We start from the raw sequence: 21568 nt of genomic DNA, 5'->3' as shown, positions 1-21568 counted from the left end.
GAAGAAGAATCTGCTGCTGTCCTGACTGGAGAATATGAGCAAAGATCCCAGAGTGAATCTTGAGAGACGTTTCCGTCCATTTATGCTGGAGAGCGCCAACTCGGCAGCCAATCAGGACGCGGGAAACTTTCCCCGCCCATGTCACATGTAAATGAGCTGATCCAGTGACGTCACCAGAGAGCGGAGCGATTGTCAGCGAAGTCAAGTTTGACAAAGTTTTTCAAGTTTTAAAAGTAAAATACGAGGCAAATGAGCTTCAGATTCACTCCAGATTTCGTAATGTTCAAGTGAAACAGTTTTCCTCTCGGAAACTCTGATTTTGTAAAAGTAAATCCAACTTGTCACTGATAACGTCCCTGATCTCTTAAACAACACTTGAACTTTAAATGTAGTTTTTTTTCGGGCAACAAGATGTGCTTCATCGAAAATCGCTTTTAGCATTGTGTTATATTTATTGCAGTTATCGGCGGAATTTCAGAGATAAACATAAAATAACGTTAATGAATTAATTCACCATAAAATCGAAAATGAAATCTAGGTAATTGGGTAATTTAATTAGATCTCTAAAACAACTGTTGAACTTTAAATGCAGTTTCTTTGGACAACAAGATGTGCTTCATATAAAATTCGCCTTTCGCTTTGTGCTATATTTAATGCTGTTATCGGCGGAATTTCAGACAAAAACTTTTAATTTAGTTTTAGTTCAATTTATATCTCGTAATCACAAATTATATAGTCCCTTTTTCTAATATATTTTTAACGTATATTTATGATGTAATGTGACATGGGTATACATAATCTTGCATTCCATCATATAATGCCCAAAATAAATATTGAAACCTTTCGACACAACCGATGTGTATGTTTACACAGTTTTCATGGATCATTCTCTTTCACATTGGTCGCTGAACTCAATGGCTCGAGACAGTTTTACTGAAACTTCTGATCATGTTGAAACACATATGAATAGAACATTTAATCTCCGTCACATACCAGAGAGACTCATGATCGTGAGATTAGAAGTGAACAATCAGACCACTGAGGTGTGAATGCTCCGTCCATCCTCCAGACTCATGAGAATTGGGATCAATTTGCACCTGCGTTGAAAGAAATTGTGCTCGATCACTGTACAATTAACACATTTAAAGAGCGATTAAAAACACAGCAAAGTGGACGGTGTTGGGAGAAAACCGTTGACAACATACGCATGAATGAAATTGTTGCAGCGCTTTTTCAGAGACTCGGTGTTTCTGTTTGACTTTATTGAAAACAAATATTTCCTCCGGTTTAAAGTTATTCGATTAGCATTTCTGTAACACGGTGAAGGAATAATTCAATCACATTTAGATAGCAGCGTAATCACAATGAATTCCGGTTTTCTCTGAAAGTGGTGACACATTAAAAAAATATGTTGAAAGATACAGAGATGATTCTTGAAAAAGTGCAATTTTCTAATTGAAAAATTTCTGCCTGAAATATCAAACTCATTCTCTGAAAAAATAAAATTCATGATCGAAGAAATGTTCCAGAAAACCAACAACAAAATATTTAAATAAAATGAGGGAGAACTTCCCATTCACAATGTCTGACTGAAGACGAAAATATCCGAAATATTCACCAAACCTGTTTGTAATGTCTTATAATAATGGGACAAATGCTGTTTATTACGGCTGTATTTTTTGTTGCATTAAGAAGGGCGAATATGCGCGAAAGAGAACGCATTTTGTATGGATCAACTTTTGTCTTTTCTTTTTTTTTTTTAGGATTCTTCGGATGAATATGTATGAGACAGATTTTCAGCCGGACACAATTTTATTTTAGTTCTTTCATTTGCTCATATTACATTTCAGTCACGAATATCTTACACAATAACTTCATATAAATGTTCATTTAGTCAGTACCTTGACCTGGAAACTTAAATGTAATGACCGTTTAAAATCCAGTTCAATCTTTTTGTGCGCTAAATTAAATAATAAAATTCCAAGTGTCTGGATTAGGTCTCAGTATTGTTGACTTAAATGATCATAATAAAGGCAAATGGAAAGACCAAAATCCCCCCAGAAAAACACGCATGCTATGCTCCCAACAGACTTTATTGAGAAAGTCAGTTCATACATTGGAGTTATTGGTGAGGATCAAAACCAACAAACATCATTTAATTCACCTCAGTTTTTATACAAAATAGTAAAATATCATGAAATACATTTGATTGTTTTGGGAAAAGGGCAGATAAAATATCAATATATCACGTTTAAAGGGCTTAAAATTAATCATACATGATTATTTAAAAAGTGTCTTCAGTTTCTATTGTAGCGTTACAGGTTTCCATTTCACTGACACGTCTTCATGACTTCACGAATGGAGTCCATCGTGACGGTCAATCTTCATTCTGTGAGACGGAAATGTCCCATTGTGTTGTTGAACGGTCTCCAGTAGGTTGGTGCTGATGAGCCGGACTGGGACGTGGAGGCAGTTTGAATCACAGACCTGGAAGGAGAACGAAATCAAATGCATTAAAATAACGGTATGACACCTTTTTATATGTCACACTACAGAATCCACATTTCATAATGCGCATTTTCAGTTTGTTTCTGGATTCTGTTCACGAGCGCCTCCATTCGACTTACATTGAGTTCTTGTACTTTGTCCTGATGCCCTGCAGGGGGCGTGTGGCGGAGATGAGTTCCAGCTTGTACAGTTCATCGACACAATCTGCAATGTCCTCCACTGGGTATCCAGAGAACAGGTCCAGGTCTTCAGGCTGAAAGAGAGAAGAGTGAAGGTGAGTTCAGGGTGACTCCCATCTGGAGGATTGTGAATCCCATCATACACCTGAAGCAACTTACCCAGTTCTCTCTGTTGACCCTGTAGTTGGCCATGAACAGAGCTGCAGCTGCCACTTTAGACGAGTCGTGTCGCACCAGCAAGTTCACGTCCATGAGACTCAAGTCTGCCAGAAACTGAACCAGGAGGAAGAAACACAGGAGTCAGAAGAAGACACTCAAATGTGAGCAGAGAAGAAGACAGAGAAGTTGGACTCGCCGCTGCCAGGTTCTGTGTGGTCTCACAAACAGGGTAGGTGGACATGAAGATGTGAAGGAAGGTGTAGGACGTGGGGGCTGACAGAGTGAAGTCCAGGGTTTTGAGGAGACGCCACTCCATCTCTAGCAACTCTTTCTTCGTGTAGCTTCCATCTCGTGGGACAAACACCCGAGCCTCTGGGGGGTTCCTGCTCTGGTGCTTCCTAAAACCAGGACACGTGAAACAGTGAGGACACTAGCATCAGGTCAGTGGTCAACCGGACCCTCATCAAAGTTCTGCTGATACTCACGCAGCAATGAACAGAGCAGTCGTCCCGATGAGAGTCAGGTCCTGCAGGTTCACTGATCTGGAGTTGGAGAAGATCCGGTCCAAGTAGTTGATGGCGAGATGCAGGGTTTCTGTGTCAAGTTGGAGATCTACAACAACCCGGGTCAGCTTGTCTACTAAGTTAGACCTGAGGTCCTTGAGGATCTGGGGGAGGTGGTCCATGTAGCCCAGCTTTGGTCTGAACCGCTCCTGGTGATGGAGAAAAATCGGTTGTCTCAAAGAGTCTAAGATGACATGTTTCAATTGCAGATGTTCTGACTCACCTCTGTGACCCTCAAGTTCCAGTAAATGTCCTCCACATATTCAGATTCACTATCGTCCTGAGAATCAGACTCATCTTGGTCCGACTCAGAAGTAGAAGAGTCTGCAGGAGAGAACAGTGACGAGGTGAACATCAAAGAGAGCTTCGACTCGGGTTATTTAGCTCCATTATCTTAAGCTCACTTGGACATGGTTCCAGCATGAACATCAGGTCTTCGTCATCAGATGACGACTCTTCTGTCTCCATGGAAAAGGTGTCTGGGCTCAGTTCGTCTCCAGATGGAGCCAAAACAACCTCAAAAGCCACTTCAAGTTGTTGGTCACTTTCATAGAGGAAGCAGTCGATCGGCAGATCGACCAGAGCTGGAATGTCTTCAGAATATTCAAACACCTGTTGGAGACATGATCATTAATATTCAACGTTCACAGATCTGGTGAAGATCCTCTCGGAGTCTTCTTCTACCTGCATGTCTCCGGTGAGCACCATGTGGGAGGTCTGGACACTGGCGCTTGAAAACATCTGCAAAGAGGAACAACTTGGTTCAGTTCACAAGAGTCAGTAGTTTCACTGTAGTTACAGTGTAACAAGCTTCATTGAAACTCACAATATCCAGCTGTTAAGTGACTTGAGAGGCCGTCGCTCTCTGGACCCAGCACCAAGTCAGTTGCTCAGGTGAGAGAGTTGCTCTTTACCTGATAGACCAGAAGTCTCACTTGAAGCAGGAGGAGTCTTCAGAGAAGAACTGGTGTGCTGGTCGAAGATGAGACGAATCTTCTGGTGTCTGGACTGAAGAGAAGATGCGAGGATCCACGCTGAGTGAATCTCGCCATCCATCGACACTCATTTATCCTTCAGGCCCGCAAACTTTTCAGCCAATCAGGAAGCAGGACCCGTTCATATGCAAATATATATTCAGAGATTGGTCGGTGATGTTCGACCCTCGGGGCGGGATAAATCAGTGAAAGAACATTTTTAACTTCAGGACAAATAAGTAAAGGTTAATATTAAATCGTATTATTATTTTTATTGTATTTGACGAAATTAATCGACAACGAGCATAGAAAAACATTTTCTACGTTCGACATCACCACACAAAGTGATGAAAAATACACAATGTGGTGATGATCTTTCTCTGGACATTTAAATATCATATTCTCTTAGAGGAACACCATTTTCACCCTAGAACGTTATTTTGTGTTGTATTTCTAATGTGCATCTAATGATGTGTCATGTTTCTGTGATTTTCTGCTCTGTATTCAATAGGGTTTTGATGAACCAGCACTTAACTCTCAGAAAAATCATAAAAATATCAAAACCAATCATAAATATATTTTTGAAGAACACTTCCTATTTAGGATTGTAGTTGCGGTCCGTTTCTAATGCCAAATATTTCCTTCCATTCAACAAACAAGAGCACGGCTTTCTTTCTGTCGAGTTACTTTTCGTTATTTCAGGAGTGAACGAGTTTCTCTCTTTGTCAAAATAAAGACTAAAAGAATAAGAAAAATTTACTTGAGTGGGCGCATGCGTTGATAGTTTTATTTAGACTTTATGGTTAGAGTAAAGAAGTGCAAACAACGTTTGAGAAAAAAAACATGGACCATAGAGTCGTATTCCATCGCAAAAAGGAAGCAGAGCGAATTTGGTCGTTTCATTTTCCACTTACGCTTGAGCTTCTTAATGTGATTAACAACCGATAAATAAAGCAAATTGTTCCCAGATTTATTTTTATAAATGGAGTCAGAAATATATGATGTATATTTAAAGGTGTCCTCGTGTCCTAACATACAAGATAGGAACATTAAATTGTACTTATGGTAGAGAGAACAGACAGAAATAAATTCACATCATATGCGCGTCACACTATTTTACACTGATATTTAGACGCACTGAATCGAACCGCTTTCACTTAAACTTCTTATCTTGTCGAAACAAATGTGAATAGGACATTTCATCTTCATCACATATGAATGAGCCTCGTCATCTGTGGTTACAACTGAACCATCAGACCGCTGAGATGTGAATGGCCCGTCTCGATACACATGAACATGAGGATCGTTGTGAACCTGCGATGAAGGAATGTGCGGATCGCTGTCCTCACGACACTTGAACGTTTAAACCAACATCTACGAAAACGAAGCAAAGTGGATTGACCAGTGAGAAAACTGGTTCCACGAATGAGAGAAATGAAAAATAATGCTAACAGAACCTAAATATCGGATTGATTATACTGTGATGTTTTTATTCAACTTATTTGAGATTATCCGTATGTCATTGTTGATGCCATCACAGTGTAATTGAGACACGTCTTTTGGGAGTTATGTTTCAAAGCATTAGCTTCACTCATCATTCAGTTCACTATATGATTTTACCCTTTAAATGTAATTAAATTTAAGTATGTTTGAGAGCAAGGTTTCCAAAAAGTCATCTGAAAACAAGTTTTTTTTTTGTGCAGTGTTGCTTTAAATCACGACACCTTTGCTTTTCATAGGATGAAATCCACAAGGTGTTTGAACAGTCACTGCAGAGTATGTGAGAGGATTTGTGTAGGATTAAAAACGACAACTAAAAATCACGATGGACATTTTATTTTAAAATAAGTACACACAACAATTGTTGTTGCAAAAAATCTCATTTAGAATATAAAATAATAAAATATGTACAAAGAGCAAAAATATAATCCTCCTTTAAAAATGGGCTGCAGAAACAGTGACTCTTGTGTTCCACACAGGTGACGTTCTGCCAAAAGAAACACGTTTAAAAACAGTTGAACGTGAGTTCAGATCCAGTCCAGCTCGGTCAGAACACTGAGTTGTAGATCGATGCTGTGCAGACAGGTGAAGATGGTGAACAACACTGGACCACAGACCTGCAGGGAAAGAAGGGAAGAAACAGTTTGACTGGCAATAAATACATTTATTTACACCACCTTTATTGTGTCATGTCAGTTTTTTTTTATATTGATGCACAAATCTGATCAGTCATGAATTAAAAATAAATAACTTGTCCAGAGTAACTTACATTGACTTTGTGAACTTTGACCTGATGGCCTGTAGAGGGAGCTCTGAGTGAAGCAGCTCCAGCTTGTACATGGTTTCCATACACTCGGCGAGGTCCTCCAAGGAGTAACCAGAGAAGTTTTCCAGGTCTTCAGGCTGAAAGAGAAAAGAGTGAAGGTGAGTTAAGTGTGACTCCCATTGGAGGATTGTGAATCCCATCATACACCTGAAGCAACTTACCCAGTTCTCTCTGTTGACTCTGTAGTTGGCCATGAACAGAGCTGCAGCTGCCACTTTAGACGAGTCGTGTCGCACCAACAAGTTCACGTCCATCAGACTCAAGTCTGCCAGAAACTGAACCAGGAGGAAGAAACACAGGAGTCAGAAGAAGACACTCAAACGTGAGCAGAGAAGAAGACAGAGAAGTTGGACTCACCACCGCCAGGTTCTGTGTGGTCTCACAAACAGGGTAGATGGACATGAAGATGTGAAGGAAGGTGTAGGCCGTGGGGGCTGACAGAGTGAAGTCCAGGGTTTTGAGGAGACGCCACTCCATCTCTAGCAACTCTTTCTTTGTGTAGCTTCCATCTCGTGGGACAAACACCTGAGCCTCCGGGGGGTTCCTGCTCTGGTGCTTCCTAAAACCAGGACACATGAAACAGTGAGGACACTAGCATCAGGTCAGAGGTCAAGTGGACCCTCATCAAAGTTCTGCTGATACTTACGTAGCAATGAACAGAGCAGTCGTTCCGATCAGAGTCAGGTCCTGTAGTTTCATTGATCTGGATTTGGAGAAGATCCGGTCCAAGTAGTTGATGGTCAGATGCAGAGTCTCTGTGTCGAGCCCGAGGTCTGTGGTGATTCGGGTCAGCCAGTCCACTGTGAAGGGCCTGATGTTCTCCAAGGTCTGTGGGTGATGGTCCATGTAGCCTGGCTTTGGTCTGAACCGCTCCTGATGGGATGAAAGGAGATGTCACACATGTTGTCTCAAAGATTCACAAGCTCAGATCAGATTCAGACCTGACTCACCTCTGTGGCCCTCAAGTTCCAGTAAATGTCCTCCACATATTCAGATGCAGAAAACAAGTCTTCCTGAGACACTGGCTCGTCCTGGTCCGACTCTGAAGAGTTCTGGCTAGAATCTGCAGGAGAGAACCATGATGAGGTCAACATCAAGGTGAGATTCAACTCAAGTTATTCTGTTGCATTATCTCAAACTCACCTGGACTGGGCTCCAACATGGACCACTGATCTTCATCCACTGATGGAGAATCTTCTGTCTCCATGAAAACAATGTCTGGGCTTGCTTCCTCTCCTGACATATCCAGAATCACCTCACAAGCCACTTGGAGCTGCTGACCAGAGAAGAAGAGGACGTCTCCTGAGGGTGTCATGTCGAAGGTCTGGACCTCTGGGTGGACACTTGATGTCTGAAGATGATGATGAGGAGTCTCTCCCAGAGCTGGAAAACTCTTCCACAGGGTGCAGCTGGTCTGGAAGTTCAGAAGAAGAATCTGCTGCTGGCCTGACTGGAGAATATGAGCAAAGATCCCAGAGTGAATCTTGAGAGACGTTTCCGTCCATTTATGCTAGAGAGCGCCAACTCGGCAGCCAATCAGGACGCGGGAAACTTTCCCCGCCCATGTCACATGTAAATGAGCTGATCCAGTGACGTCACCAGAGCGCGGAGCGATTGGTCCGCTGAGAGAACAAAGTCAAGTTTGACAAAGTTTTTCAAGTTTTAAAAGTAAAATACGAGGCAAATGAGCTTCAGATTCACTCCAGATTTCGTAATGTTCAAGTGAAACAGTTTTCCTCTCGGAAACTCTGATTTTGTAAAAGTAAATCCAACTTGTCACTGATAACGTCCCTGATCTCTTAAACAACACTTTAACTTTAAATGTAGTTTTTTTTTTCGGGCAACAAGATGTGCTCCATCGAAAATCGCTTTTAGCATTGTGTTATATTTATTGCAGTTATCGGCGGAATTTCAGAGATAAACATAAAATAACGTTAATGAATTAATTCACCATAAAATCGAAAATGAAATCTAGGTAATTGGGTAATTTAATTAGATCTCTAAAACAACTGTTGAACTTTAAATGCAGTTTCTTCGGACAACAAGATGTGCTTCAAGTAAAATTCGCCTTTCGCTTTGTGCTATATTTATTGTTGTTATCGGCGGAATTTCGGACAAAAACATAAAATAACATTAATGAAATTAATTCAATAAATTCATTAATTTTAATAAAATAAAATAAAGTAGTGGCTGATCATCGTCACGTGGGTATAAATAATCTTGCATTCCATCACATAACGCCAAGAATAAATATTGAAACATTTCGACAGAACCGACGTGTACGATTGAAAAAAATAAAATAACATTAATTAATAAAATTAATTCACCATAAAATCGAAAATGAAATATAGGTAATTTGGTAATTTAATTATATCTCTAAAACAACTGTTGAACTTTAAACTAAATTAAAACCTTTAATCGAGTTTTGGTTCAATTTATATCTCGTAATCACAAATTATATAGTCCTTTTTTAATATATTTTTAACGTATATTTATGATGTAATGTGACATGGGTATAAATAATCTTGCATTCCATCATATAATGCCCAAAACAAATATTGAAACATTTCGACAGAACCGATGTGTATGTTTACACAGTTTTCATGGATCATTCTCTTTCACATTGGTCGCTGAACTCAATGGCTCGAGACAGTTTTACTGAAACTTCTGATCATGTTGAAACACATATGAATAGAACATTTAATCTCCGTCACATACCAGAGAGACTCATGATCGTGAGATTAGAAGTGAACAATCAGACCACTGAGGTGTGAATGCTCCGTCCATCCTCCAGACTCATGAGAATTGGGATCAATTTGCACCTGCGTTGAAAGAAATTGTGCTCGATCACTGTACAATTAACACATTTAAAGAGCGATTAAAAACACAGCAAAGTGGACGGTGTTGGGAGAAAACCGTTGACAACATACGCATGAATGAAATTGTTGCAGCGCTTTTTCAGAGACTCGGTGTTTCTGTTTGACTTTATTGAAAACAAATATTTCCTCCGGTTTAAAGTTATTCGATTAGCATTTCTGTAACACGGTGAAGGAATAATTCAATCACATTTAGATAGCAGCGTAATCACAATGAATTCCGGTTTTCTCTGAAAGTGGTGACACATTAAAAAAATATGTTGAAAGATACAGAGATGATTCTTGAAAAAGTGCAATTTTCTACTTGAAAAAATTCTGCCTGAAATATCAAACTCATTCTCTGAAAAAATAAAATTCATGATCGAAGAAATGTTCCAGAAAACCAACTACAAAATATTTAAATAAAATGAGGGAGAACTTCCCATTCACAATGTCTGACTGAAGACGAAAATATCCGAAATATTCACCAAACCTGTTTGTAATGTCTTATAATAATGGGACAAATGCTGTTTATTACGGCTGTATTTTTTGTTGCATTAAGAAGGGTGAATATGCGCGAAAGAGAACGCATTTTGTATGGATCAACTTTCTTTCTTTCTTTTTTGTCTTTTCTTTTTTTTTTAGGATTCTTCGGATGAATATGTATGAGACAGATTTTCAGCCGGACACAATTTTATTTTAGTTCTTTCATTTGCTCATATTACATTTCAGTCACGAATATCTTACACAATAACTTCATATAAATGTTCATTTAGTCAGTACCTTGACCTGGAAACTTCAATGTAATGACCGTTTAAAATCCAGTTCAATCTTTTTGTGAGCTAAATTAAATAATAAAATTCCAAGTGTCTGGATTAGGTCTCAGTATTGTTGACTTAAATGATCATAATAAAGGCAAATGGAAAGACCAAAATCCCCCCAGAAAAACACGCATGCTATGCTCCCAACAGACTTTATTGAGAAAGTCAGTTCATACATTGGAGTTGTTGGTGAGGATCAAAACCAACAAACATCATTTAATTCACCTCAGTTTTTATACAAAATAGTAAAATATCAGGAAATACATTTGATTGTTTTGGGAAAAGGGCAGATAAAATATCAATATATCACATTTAAAGGGCTTAAAATTAATCATACATGATTATTTAAAAAGTGTCTTCAGTTTCTATTGTAGTGTTACAGGTTTCCATTTCACTGACACGTCTTCATGACTTCACAAATGGAGTCCATCGTGACGGTCAATCTTCATTCTGTGAGACGGAAATGTCCCATTGTGTTGTTGAACGGTCTCCAGTAGGTTGGTGCTGATGAGCCGGACTGGGACGTGGAGGCAGTTTGAATCACAGACCTGGAAGGAGAACGAAATCAAATGCATTAAAATAACAGTATGTCACACTACAGAATCGACAATTCATAATGCGCATTTTCAGTTTGTTTCTGGATTCTGTTCACGAGCGCCTCCATTCGACTTACATTGAGTTCTTGTACTTTGTCCTGATGCCCTGCAGGGGGCGTGTGGCGGAGATGAGTTCCAGCTTGTACAGTTCATCGACACAATCTGCAATGTCCTCCACTGGGTATCCAGAGAACAGGTCCAGGTCTTCAGGCTGAAAGAGAGAAGAGTGAAGGTGAGTTCAGGGTGACTCCCATCTGGAGGATTGTGAATCCCATCATGCACCTGGAGCAACTTACCCAGTTCTCTCTGTTGACCCTGTAGTTGGCCATGAACAGAGCTGCAGCTGCCACTTTAGACGAGTCGTGTCGCACCAACAAGTTCACGTCCATGAGACTCAAGTCTGCCAGAAACTGAACCAGGAGGAAGAAACACAGGAGTCAGAAGAAGACACTCAAATGTGAGCAGAGAAGAAGACAGAGAAGTTGGACTCGCCGCTGCCAGGTTCTGTGTGGTCTCACAAACAGGGTAGGTGGACATGAAGATGTGAAGGAAGGTGTAGGACGTGGGGGCTGACAGAGTGAAGTCCAGGGTTTTGAGGAGACGCCACTCCATCTCTAGCAACTCTTTCTTCGTGTAGCTTCCATCTCGTGGGACAAACACCCGAGCCTCTGGGGGGTTCCTGCTCTGGTGCTTCCTAAAACCAGGACACGTGAAACAGTGAGGACACTAGCATCAGGTCAGTGGTCAACCGGACCCTCATCAAAGTTCTGCTGATACTCACGCAGCAATGAACAGAGCAGTCGTCCCGATGAGAGTCAGGTCCTGCAGGTTCACTGATCTGGAGTTGGAGAAGATCCGGTCCAAGTAGTTGATGGCGAGATGCAGGGTTTCTGTGTCAAGTTGGAGATCTACAACAACCCGGGTCAGCTTGTCTACTAAGTTAGACCTGAGGTCCTTGAGGATCTGGGGGAGGTGGTCCATGTAGCCCAGCTTTGGTCTGAACCGCTCCTGGTGATGGAGAAAAATCGGTTGTCTCAAAGAGTCTAAGATGACATGTTTCAATTGCAGATGTTCTGACTCACCTCTGTGACCCTCAAGTTCCAGTAAATGTCCTCCACATATTCAGATTCACTATCGTCCTGAGAATCAGACTCATCTTGGTCCGACTCAGAAGTAGAAGAGTCTGCAGGAGAGAACAGTGACGAGGTGAACATCAAAGAGAGCTTCGACTCGGGTTATTTAGCTCCATTATCTTAAGCTCACTTGGACATGGTTCCAGCATGAACATCAGGTCTTCGTCATCAGATGACGACTCTTCTGTCTCCATGGAAAAGGTGTCTGGGCTCAGTTCGTCTCCAGATGGAGCCAAAACAACCTCAAAAGCCACTTCAAGTTGTTGGTCACTTTCATAGAGGAAGCAGTCGATCGGCAGATCGACCAGAGCTGGAATGTCTTCAGAATATTCAAACACCTGTTGGAGACATGATCATTAATATTCAACGTTCACAGATCTGGTGAAGATCCTCTCGGAGTCTTCTTCTACCTGCATGTCTCCGGTGAGCACCATGTGGGAGGTCTGGACACTGGCGCTTGAAAACATCTGCAAAGAGGAACAACTTGGTTCAGTTCACAAGAGTCAGTAGTTTCACTGTAGTTACAGTGTAACAAGCTTCATTGAAACTCACAATATCCAGCTGTTAAGTGACTTGAGAGGCCGTCGCTCTCTGGACCCAGCACCAAGTCAGTTGCTCAGGTGAGAGAGTTGCTCTTTACCTGATAGACCAGAAGTCTCACTTGAAGCAGGAGGAGTCTTCAGAGAAGAACTGGTGTGCTGGTCGAAGATGAGACGAATCTTCTGGTGTCTGGACTGAAGAGAAGATGCGAGGATCCACGCTGAGTGAATCTCGCCATCCATCGACACTCATTTATCCTTCAGGCCCGCAAACTTTTCAGCCAATCAGGAAGCAGGACCCGTTCATATGCAAATATATATTCAGAGATTGGTCGGTGATGTTCGACCCTCGGGGCGGGATAAATCAGTGAAAGAACATTTTTAACTTCAGGACAAATAAGTAAAGGTTAATATTAAATCGTATTATTATTTTTATTGTATTTGACGAAATTAATCGACAACGAGCATAGAAAAACATTTTCTACGTTCGACATCACCACACAAAGTGATGAAAAATACACAATGTGGTGATGATCTTTCTCTGGACATTTAAATATCATATTCTCTTAGAGGAACACCATTTTCACCCTAGAACGTTATTTTGTGTTGTATTTCTAATGTGCATCTAATGATGTGTCATGTTTCTGTGATTTTCTGCTCTGTATTCAATAGGGTTTTGATGAACCAGCACTTAACTCTCAGAAAAATCATAAAAATATCAAAACCAATCATAAATATATTTTTGAAGAACACTTCCTATTTAGGATTGTAGTTGCGGTCCGTTTCTAATGCCAAATATTTCCTTCCATTCAACAAACAAGAGCACGGCTTTCTTTCTGTCGAGTTACTTTTCGTTATTTCAGGAGTGAACGAGTTTCTCTCTTTGTCAAAATAAAGACTAAAAGAATAAGAAAAATTTACTTGAGTGGGCGCATGCGTTGATAGTTTTATTTAGACTTTATGGTTAGAGTAAAGAAGTGCAAACAACGTTTGAGAAAAAAAACATGGACCATAGAGTCGTATTCCATCGCAAAAAGGAAGCAGAGCGAATTTGGTCGTTTCATTTTCCACTTACGCTTGAGCTTCTTAATGTGATTAACAACCGATAAATAAAGCAAATTGTTCCCAGATTTATTTTTATAAATGGAGTCAGAAATATATGATGTATATTTAAAGGTGTCCTCGTGTCCTAACATACAAGATAGGAACATTAAATTGTACTTATGGTAGAGAGAACAGACAGAAATAAATTCACATCATATGCGCGTCACACTATTTTACACTGATATTTAGACGCACTGAATCGAACCGCTTTCACTTAAACTTCTTATCTTGTCGAAACAAATGTGAATAGGACATTTCATCTTCATCACATATGAATGAGCCTCGTCATCTGTGGTTACAACTGAACCATCAGACCGCTGAGATGTGAATGGCCCGTCTCGATACACATGAACATGAGGATCGTTGTGAACCTGCGATGAAGGAATGTGCGGATCGCTGTCCTCACGACACTTGAACGTTTAAACCAACATCTACGAAAACGAAGCAAAGTGGATTGACCAGTGAGAAAACTGGTTCCACGAATGAGAGAAATGAAAAATAATGCTAACAGAACCTAAATATCGGATTGATTATACTGTGATGTTTTTATTCAACTTATTTGAGATTATCCGTATGTCATTGTTGATGCCATCACAGTGTAATTGAGACACGTCTTTTGGGAGTTATGTTTCAAAGCATTAGCTTCACTCATCATTCAGTTCACTATATGATTTTACCCTTTAAATGTAATTAAATTTAAGTATGTTTGAGAGCAAGGTTTCCAAAAAGTCATCTGAAAACAAGTTTTTTTTTTGTGCAGTGTTGCTTTAAATCACGACACCTTTGCTTTTCATAGGATGAAATCCACAAGGTGTTTGAACAGTCACTGCAGAGTATGTGAGAGGATTTGTGTAGGATTAAAAACGACAACTAAAAATCACGATGGACATTTTATTTTAAAATAAGTACACACAACAATTGTTGTTGCAAAAAATCTCATTTAGAATATAAAATAATAAAATATGTACAAAGAGCAAAAATATAATCCTCCTTTAAAAATGGGCTGCAGAAACAGTGACTCTTGTGTTCCACACAGGTGACGTTCTGCCAAAAGAAACACGTTTAAAAACAGTTGAACGTGAGTTCAGATCCAGTCCAGCTCGGTCAGAACACTGAGTTGTAGATCGATGCTGTGCAGACAGGTGAAGATGGTGAACAACACTGGACCACAGACCTGCAGGGAAAGAAGGGAAGAAACAGTTTGACTGGCAATAAATACATTTATTTACACCACCTTTATTGTGTCATGTCAGTTTTTTTTTATATTGATGCACAAATCTGATCAGTCATGAATTAAAAATAAATAACTTGTCCAGAGTAACTTACATTGACTTTGTGAACTTTGACCTGATGGCCTGTAGAGGGAGCTCTGAGTGAAGCAGCTCCAGCTTGTACATGGTTTCCATACACTCGGCGAGGTCCTCCAAGGAGTAACCAGAGAAGTTTTCCAGGTCTTCAGGCTGAAAGAGAAAAGAGTGAAGGTGAGTTAAGTGTGACTCCCATTGGAGGATTGTGAATCCCATCATACACCTGAAGCAACTTACCCAGTTCTCTCTGTTGACTCTGTAGTTGGCCATGAACAGAGCTGCAGCTGCCACTTTAGACGAGTCGTGTCGCACCAACAAGTTCACGTCCATCAGACTCAAGTCTGCCAGAAACTGAACCAGGAGGAAGAAACACAGGAGTCAGAAGAAGACACTCAAACGTGAGCAGAGAAGAAGACAGAGAAGTTGGACTCACCACCGCCAGGTTCTGTGTGGTCTCACAAACAGGGTAGATGGACATGAAGATGTGAAGGAAGGTGTAGGCCGTGGGGGCTGACAGAGTGAAGTCCAGGGTTTTGAGGAGACGCCACTCCATCTCTAGCAACTCTTTCTTTGTGTAGCTTCCATCTCGTGGGACAAACACCTGAGCCTCCGGGGGGTTCCTGCTCTGGTGCTTCCTAAAACCAGGACACATGAAACAGTGAGGACACTAGCATCAGGTCAGAGGTCAAGTGGACCCTCATCAAAGTTCTGCTGATACTTACGTAGCAATGAACAGAGCAGTCGTTCCGATCAGAGTCAGGTCCTGTAGTTTCATTGATCTGGATTTGGAGAAGATCCGGTCCAAGTAGTTGATGGTCAGATGCAGAGTCTCTGTGTCGAGCCCGAGGTCTGTGGTGATTCGGGTCAGCCAGTCCACTGTGAAGGGCCTGATGTTCTCCAAGGTCTGTGGGTGATGGTCCATGTAGCCTGGCTTTGGTCTGAACCGCTCCTGATGGGATGAAAGGAGATGTCACACATGTTGTCTCAAAGATTCACAAGCTCAGATCAGATTCAGACCTGACTCACCTCTGTGGCCCTCAAGTTCCAGTAAATGTCCTCCACATATTCAGATGCAGAAAACAAGTCTTCCTGAGACACTGGCTCGTCCTGGTCCGACTCTGAAGAGTTCTGGCTAGAATCTGCAGGAGAGAACCATGATGAGGTCAACATCAAGGTGAGATTCAACTCAAGTTATTCTGTTGCATTATCTCAAACTCACCTGGACTGGGCTCCAACATGGACCACTGATCTTCATCCACTGATGGAGAATCTTCTGTCTCCATGAAAACAATGTCTGGGCTTGCTTCCTCTCCTGACATATCCAGAATCACCTCACAAGCCACTTGGAGCTGCTGACCAGAGAAGAAGAGGACGTCTCCTGAGGGTGTCATGTCGAAGGTCTGGACCTCTGGGTGGACACTTGATGTCTGAAGATGATGATGAGGAGTCTCTCCCAGAGCTGGAAAACTCTTCCACAGGGTGCAGCTGGTCTGGAAGTTCAGAAGAAGAATCTGCTGCTGGCCTGACTGGAGAATATGAGCAAAGATCCCAGAGTGAATCTTGAGAGACGTTTCCGTCCATTTATGCTAGAGAGCGCCAACTCGGCAGCCAATCAGGACGCGGGAAACTTTCCCCGCCCATGTCACATGTAAATGAGCTGATCCAGTGACGTCACCAGAGCGCGGAGCGATTGGTCCGCTGAGAGAACAAAGTCAAGTTTGACAAAGTTTTTCAAGTTTTAAAAGTAAAATACGAGGCAAATGAGCTTCAGATTCACTCCAGATTTCGTAATGTTCAAGTGAAACAGTTTTCCTCTCGGAAACTCTGATTTTGTAAAAGTAAATCCAACTTGTCACTGATAACGTCCCTGATCTCTTAAACAACACTTTAACTTTAAATGTAGTTTTTTTTTTCGGGCAACAAGATGTGCTCCATCGAAAATCGCTTTTAGCATTGTGTTATATTTATTGCAGTTATCGGCGGAATTTCAGAGATAAACATAAAATAACGTTAATGAATTAATTCACCATAAAATCGAAAATGAAATCTAGGTAATTGGGTAATTTAATTAGATCTCTAAAACAACTGTTGAACTTTAAATGCAGTTTCTTCGGACAACAAGATGTGCTTCAAGTAAAATTCGCCTTTCGCTTTGTGCTATATTTATTGTTGTTATCGGCGGAATTTCGGACAAAAACATAAAATAACATTAATGAAATTAATTCAATAAATTCATTAATTTTAATAAAATAAAATAAAGTAGTGGCTGATCATCGTCACGTGGGTATAAATAATCTTGCATTCCATCACATAACGCCAAGAATAAATATTGAAACATTTCGACAGAACCGACGTGTACGATTGAAAAAAATAAAATAACATTAATTAATAAAATTAATTCACCATAAAATCGAAAATGAAATATAGGTAATTTGGTAATTTAATTATATCTCTAAAACAACTGTTGAACTTTAAACTAAATTAAAACCTTTAATCGAGTTTTGGTTCAATTTATATCTCGTAATCACAAATTATATAGTCCTTTTTTAATATATTTTTAACGTATATTTATGATGTAATGTGACATGGGTATAAATAATCTTGCATTCCATCATATAATGCCCAAAACAAATATTGAAACATTTCGACAGAACCGATGTGTATGTTTACACAGTTTTCATGGATCATTCTCTTTCACATTGGTCGCTGAACTCAATGGCTCGAGACAGTTTTACTGAAACTTCTGATCATGTTGAAACACATATGAATAGAACATTTAATCTCCGTCACATACCAGAGAGACTCATGATCGTGAGATTAGAAGTGAACAATCAGACCACTGAGGTGTGAATGCTCCGTCCATCCTCCAGACTCATGAGAATTGGGATCAATTTGCACCTGCGTTGAAAGAAATTGTGCTCGATCACTGTACAATTAACACATTTAAAGAGCGATTAAAAACACAGCAAAGTGGACGGTGTTGGGAGAAAACCGTTGACAACATACGCATGAATGAAATTGTTGCAGCGCTTTTTCAGAGACTCGGTGTTTCTGTTTGACTTTATTGAAAACAAATATTTCCTCCGGTTTAAAGTTATTCGATTAGCATTTCTGTAACACGGTGAAGGAATAATTCAATCACATTTAGATAGCAGCGTAATCACAATGAATTCCGGTTTTCTCTGAAAGTGGTGACACATTAAAAAAATATGTTGAAAGATACAGAGATGATTCTTGAAAAAGTGCAATTTTCTACTTGAAAAAATTCTGCCTGAAATATCAAACTCATTCTCTGAAAAAATAAAATTCATGATCGAAGAAATGTTCCAGAAAACCAACTACAAAATATTTAAATAAAATGAGGGAGAACTTCCCATTCACAATGTCTGACTGAAGACGAAAATATCCGAAATATTCACCAAACCTGTTTGTAATGTCTTATAATAATGGGACAAATGCTGTTTATTACGGCTGTATTTTTTGTTGCATTAAGAAGGGTGAATATGCGCGAAAGAGAACGCATTTTGTATGGATCAACTTTCTTTCTTTCTTTTTTGTCTTTTCTTTTTTTTTTAGGATTCTTCGGATGAATATGTATGAGACAGATTTTCAGCCGGACACAATTTTATTTTAGTTCTTTCATTTGCTCATATTACATTTCAGTCACGAATATCTTACACAATAACTTCATATAAATGTTCATTTAGTCAGTACCTTGACCTGGAAACTTCAATGTAATGACCGTTTAAAATCCAGTTCAATCTTTTTGTGAGCTAAATTAAATAATAAAATTCCAAGTGTCTGGATTAGGTCTCAGTATTGTTGACTTAAATGATCATAATAAAGGCAAATGGAAAGACCAAAATCCCCCCAGAAAAACACGCATGCTATGCTCCCAACAGACTTTATTGAGAAAGTCAGTTCATACATTGGAGTTGTTGGTGAGGATCAAAACCAACAAACATCATTTAATTCACCTCAGTTTTTATACAAAATAGTAAAATATCAGGAAATACATTTGATTGTTTTGGGAAAAGGGCAGATAAAATATCAATATATCACATTTAAAGGGCTTAAAATTAATCATACATGATTATTTAAAAAGTGTCTTCAGTTTCTATTGTAGTGTTACAGGTTTCCATTTCACTGACACGTCTTCATGACTTCACAAATGGAGTCCATCGTGACGGTCAATCTTCATTCTGTGAGACGGAAATGTCCCATTGTGTTGTTGAACGGTCTCCAGTAGGTTGGTGCTGATGAGCCGGACTGGGACGTGGAGGCAGTTTGAATCACAGACCTGGAAGGAGAACGAAATCAAATGCATTAAAATAACAGTATGTCACACTACAGAATCGACAATTCATAATGCGCATTTTCAGTTTGTTTCTGGATTCTGTTCACGAGCGCCTCCATTCGACTTACATTGAGTTCTTGTACTTTGTCCTGATGCCCTGCAGGGGGCGTGTGGCGGAGATGAGTTCCAGCTTGTACAGTTCATCGACACAATCTGCAATGTCCTCCACTGGGTATCCAGAGAACAGGTCCAGGTCTTCAGGCTGAAAGAGAGAAGAGTGAAGGTGAGTTCAGGGTGACTCCCATCTGGAGGATTGTGAATCCCATCATGCACCTGGAGCAACTTACCCAGTTCTCTCTGTTGACCCTGTAGTTGGCCATGAACAGAGCTGCAGCTGCCACTTTAGACGAGTCGTGTCGCACCAACAAGTTCACGTCCATGAGACTCAGGTCTGCCAGAAACTGAACCAGGAGGAAGAAACACAGGAGTCAGAAGAAGACACTCAAATGTGAGCAGAGAGGAAGACAGAGAAGTTGGACTCACCACCGCCAGGTTCTGTGTGGTCTCACAAACAGGGTAGATGGACATGAAGATGTGAAGGAAGGTGTAGGACGTGGGGGCTGACAGAGTGAAGTCCAGGGTTTTGAGGAGACGCCACTCCATCTCTAGCAACTCTTTCTTCGTGTAGCTTCCATCTCGTGGGACAAACACCCGAGCCTCTGGGGGGTTCCTGCTCTGGTGCTTCCTAAAACCAGGACATATGAAACAGTGAGGACACTAGCATCAGGTCAGAGGTCAAGCGGACCCTCATCAAAGTTCTGCTGATACTCACGCAGCAATGAACAGAGCAGTCGTCCCGATGAGAGTCAGGTCCTGCAGGTTCACTGATCTGGAGTTGGAGAAGATCCGGTCCAAGTAGTTGATGGCGAGATGCAGGGTTTCTGTGTCAAGTTGGAGATCTACAACAACCCGGGTCAGCTTGTCTACTAAGTTAGACCTGAGGTCCTTGAGGATCTGGGGGAGGTGGTCCATGTAGCCCAGCTTTGGTCTGAACCGCTCCTGGTGATGGAGAAAAATCGGTTGTCTCAAAGAGTCTAAGGTGACATGTTTCAATTGCAGATGTTCTGACTCACCTCTGTGACCCTCAAGTTCCAGTAAATGTCCTCCACATATTCAGATTCACTATCGTCCTGAGAATCAGACTCATCTTGGTCCGACTCAGAAGTAGAAGAGTCTGCAGGAGAGAACAGTGACGAGGTGAACATCAAAGAGAGCTTCGACTCGGGTTATTTAGCTCCATTATCTTAAGCTCACTTGGACATGGTTCCAGCATGAACATCAGGTCTTCGTCATCAGATGACGACTCTTCTGTCTCCATGGAAAAGGTGTCTGGGCTCAGTTCGTCTCCAGATGGAGCCAAAACAACCTCAAAAGCCACTTCAAGTTGTTGGTCACTTTCATAGAGGAAGCAGTCGATCGGCAGATCGACCAGAGCTGGAATGTCTTCAGAATATTCAAACACCTGTTGGAGACATGATCATTAATATTCAACGTTCACAGATCTGGTGAAGATCCTCTCGGAGTCTTCTTCTACCTGCATGTCTCCGGTGAGCACCATGTGGGAGGTCTGGACACTGGCGCTTGAAAACATCTGCAAAGAGGAACAACTTGGTTCAGTTCACAAGAGTCAGTAGTTTCACTGTAGTTACAGTGTAACAAGCTTCATTGAAACTCACAATATCCAGCTGTTAAGTGACTTGAGAGGCCGTCGCTCTCTGGACCCAGCACCAAGTCAGTTGCTCAGGTGAGAGAGTTGCTCTTTACCTGACAGACCAGAAGTCTCACTTGAAGCAGGAGGAGTCTTCAGAGGAGAACTGGTGTGCTGGTCGAAGATGAGACGAATCTTCTGGTGTCTGGACTGAAGAGAAGATGCGAGGATCCACGCTGAGTGAATCTCGCCATCCATCGACACTCATTTATCCTTCAGGCCCGCAAACTTTTCAGCCAATCAGGAAGCAGGATCCGTTCATATGCAAATATATATTCAGAGATTGGTCGGTGATGTTCGACCCTCGGGGCGGGATAAATCAGTGAAAGAACATTTTTAACTTCAGGACAAATAAGTAAAGGTTAATATTAAATCGTATTGTTATTTTTATTGTTTTTGACGAAATTAATCGACAACGAGCATAGAAAAACATTTTCTA

The 21568-nt window shown here is 40.7% G+C and overlaps 5 protein-coding genes across 5 annotated transcripts; all 5 read right to left on the bottom strand.

The window, feature by feature from the left end:
- Positions 1-2384: 2384 nt before the first annotated feature.
- LOC128762947 (cyclin-A1-like) lies at positions 2385-4465 on the bottom strand. The gene is made up of 10 exons (XM_053871600.1): positions 4324-4465; positions 4209-4219; positions 4094-4150; positions 3814-4021; positions 3633-3733; positions 3332-3558; positions 3073-3244; positions 2847-2960; positions 2628-2761; positions 2385-2487 (listed from the first exon to the last, which is right to left on the bottom strand). Exons 1-10 carry the CDS (start codon positions 4463-4465, stop codon positions 2385-2387), a joined length of 1269 nt encoding a protein of 422 aa, XP_053727575.1.
- A 1802-nt stretch (positions 4466-6267) lies between these two features.
- Positions 6268-8172, bottom strand: LOC128752382 (cyclin-A1-like). The gene is made up of 7 exons (XM_053853535.1): positions 7853-8172; positions 7660-7772; positions 7356-7582; positions 7067-7268; positions 6871-6984; positions 6653-6786; positions 6268-6500 (listed from the first exon to the last, which is right to left on the bottom strand). The coding sequence occupies exons 1-7, from the start codon at positions 8022-8024 to the stop codon at positions 6431-6433; spliced, it is 1032 nt and encodes a 343-aa protein (XP_053709510.1). The 5' UTR covers positions 8025-8172; the 3' UTR covers positions 6268-6430.
- A 2658-nt stretch (positions 8173-10830) lies between these two features.
- Positions 10831-12896, bottom strand: LOC128762878 (cyclin-A1-like). The gene is made up of 10 exons (XM_053871470.1): positions 12755-12896; positions 12640-12650; positions 12525-12581; positions 12245-12452; positions 12064-12164; positions 11763-11989; positions 11504-11675; positions 11278-11391; positions 11059-11192; positions 10831-10933 (listed from the first exon to the last, which is right to left on the bottom strand). The coding sequence occupies exons 1-10, from the start codon at positions 12894-12896 to the stop codon at positions 10831-10833; spliced, it is 1269 nt and encodes a 422-aa protein (XP_053727445.1).
- A 1802-nt stretch (positions 12897-14698) lies between these two features.
- On the bottom strand, positions 14699-16603 carry LOC128752392 (cyclin-A1-like). The gene is made up of 7 exons (XM_053853555.1): positions 16284-16603; positions 16091-16203; positions 15787-16013; positions 15498-15699; positions 15302-15415; positions 15084-15217; positions 14699-14931 (listed from the first exon to the last, which is right to left on the bottom strand). The coding sequence occupies exons 1-7, from the start codon at positions 16453-16455 to the stop codon at positions 14862-14864; spliced, it is 1032 nt and encodes a 343-aa protein (XP_053709530.1). The 5' UTR covers positions 16456-16603; the 3' UTR covers positions 14699-14861.
- A 2658-nt stretch (positions 16604-19261) lies between these two features.
- LOC128762801 (cyclin-A1-like) lies at positions 19262-21327 on the bottom strand. The gene is made up of 10 exons (XM_053871355.1): positions 21186-21327; positions 21071-21081; positions 20956-21012; positions 20676-20883; positions 20495-20595; positions 20194-20420; positions 19905-20106; positions 19709-19822; positions 19490-19623; positions 19262-19364 (listed from the first exon to the last, which is right to left on the bottom strand). Exons 1-10 carry the CDS (start codon positions 21325-21327, stop codon positions 19262-19264), a joined length of 1299 nt encoding a protein of 432 aa, XP_053727330.1.
- Positions 21328-21568: the final 241 nt, after the last annotated feature.

Source organism: Synchiropus splendidus, chromosome 1 (assembly GCF_027744825.2).
Source record: "Synchiropus splendidus isolate RoL2022-P1 chromosome 1, RoL_Sspl_1.0, whole genome shotgun sequence".
NCBI classification, from domain to species: domain Eukaryota; kingdom Metazoa; phylum Chordata; class Actinopteri; order Syngnathiformes; family Callionymidae; genus Synchiropus; species Synchiropus splendidus.
Note: the sequence above shows the minus strand (reverse complement) of the source record. Positions and strands in the feature narration are given on the sequence as shown.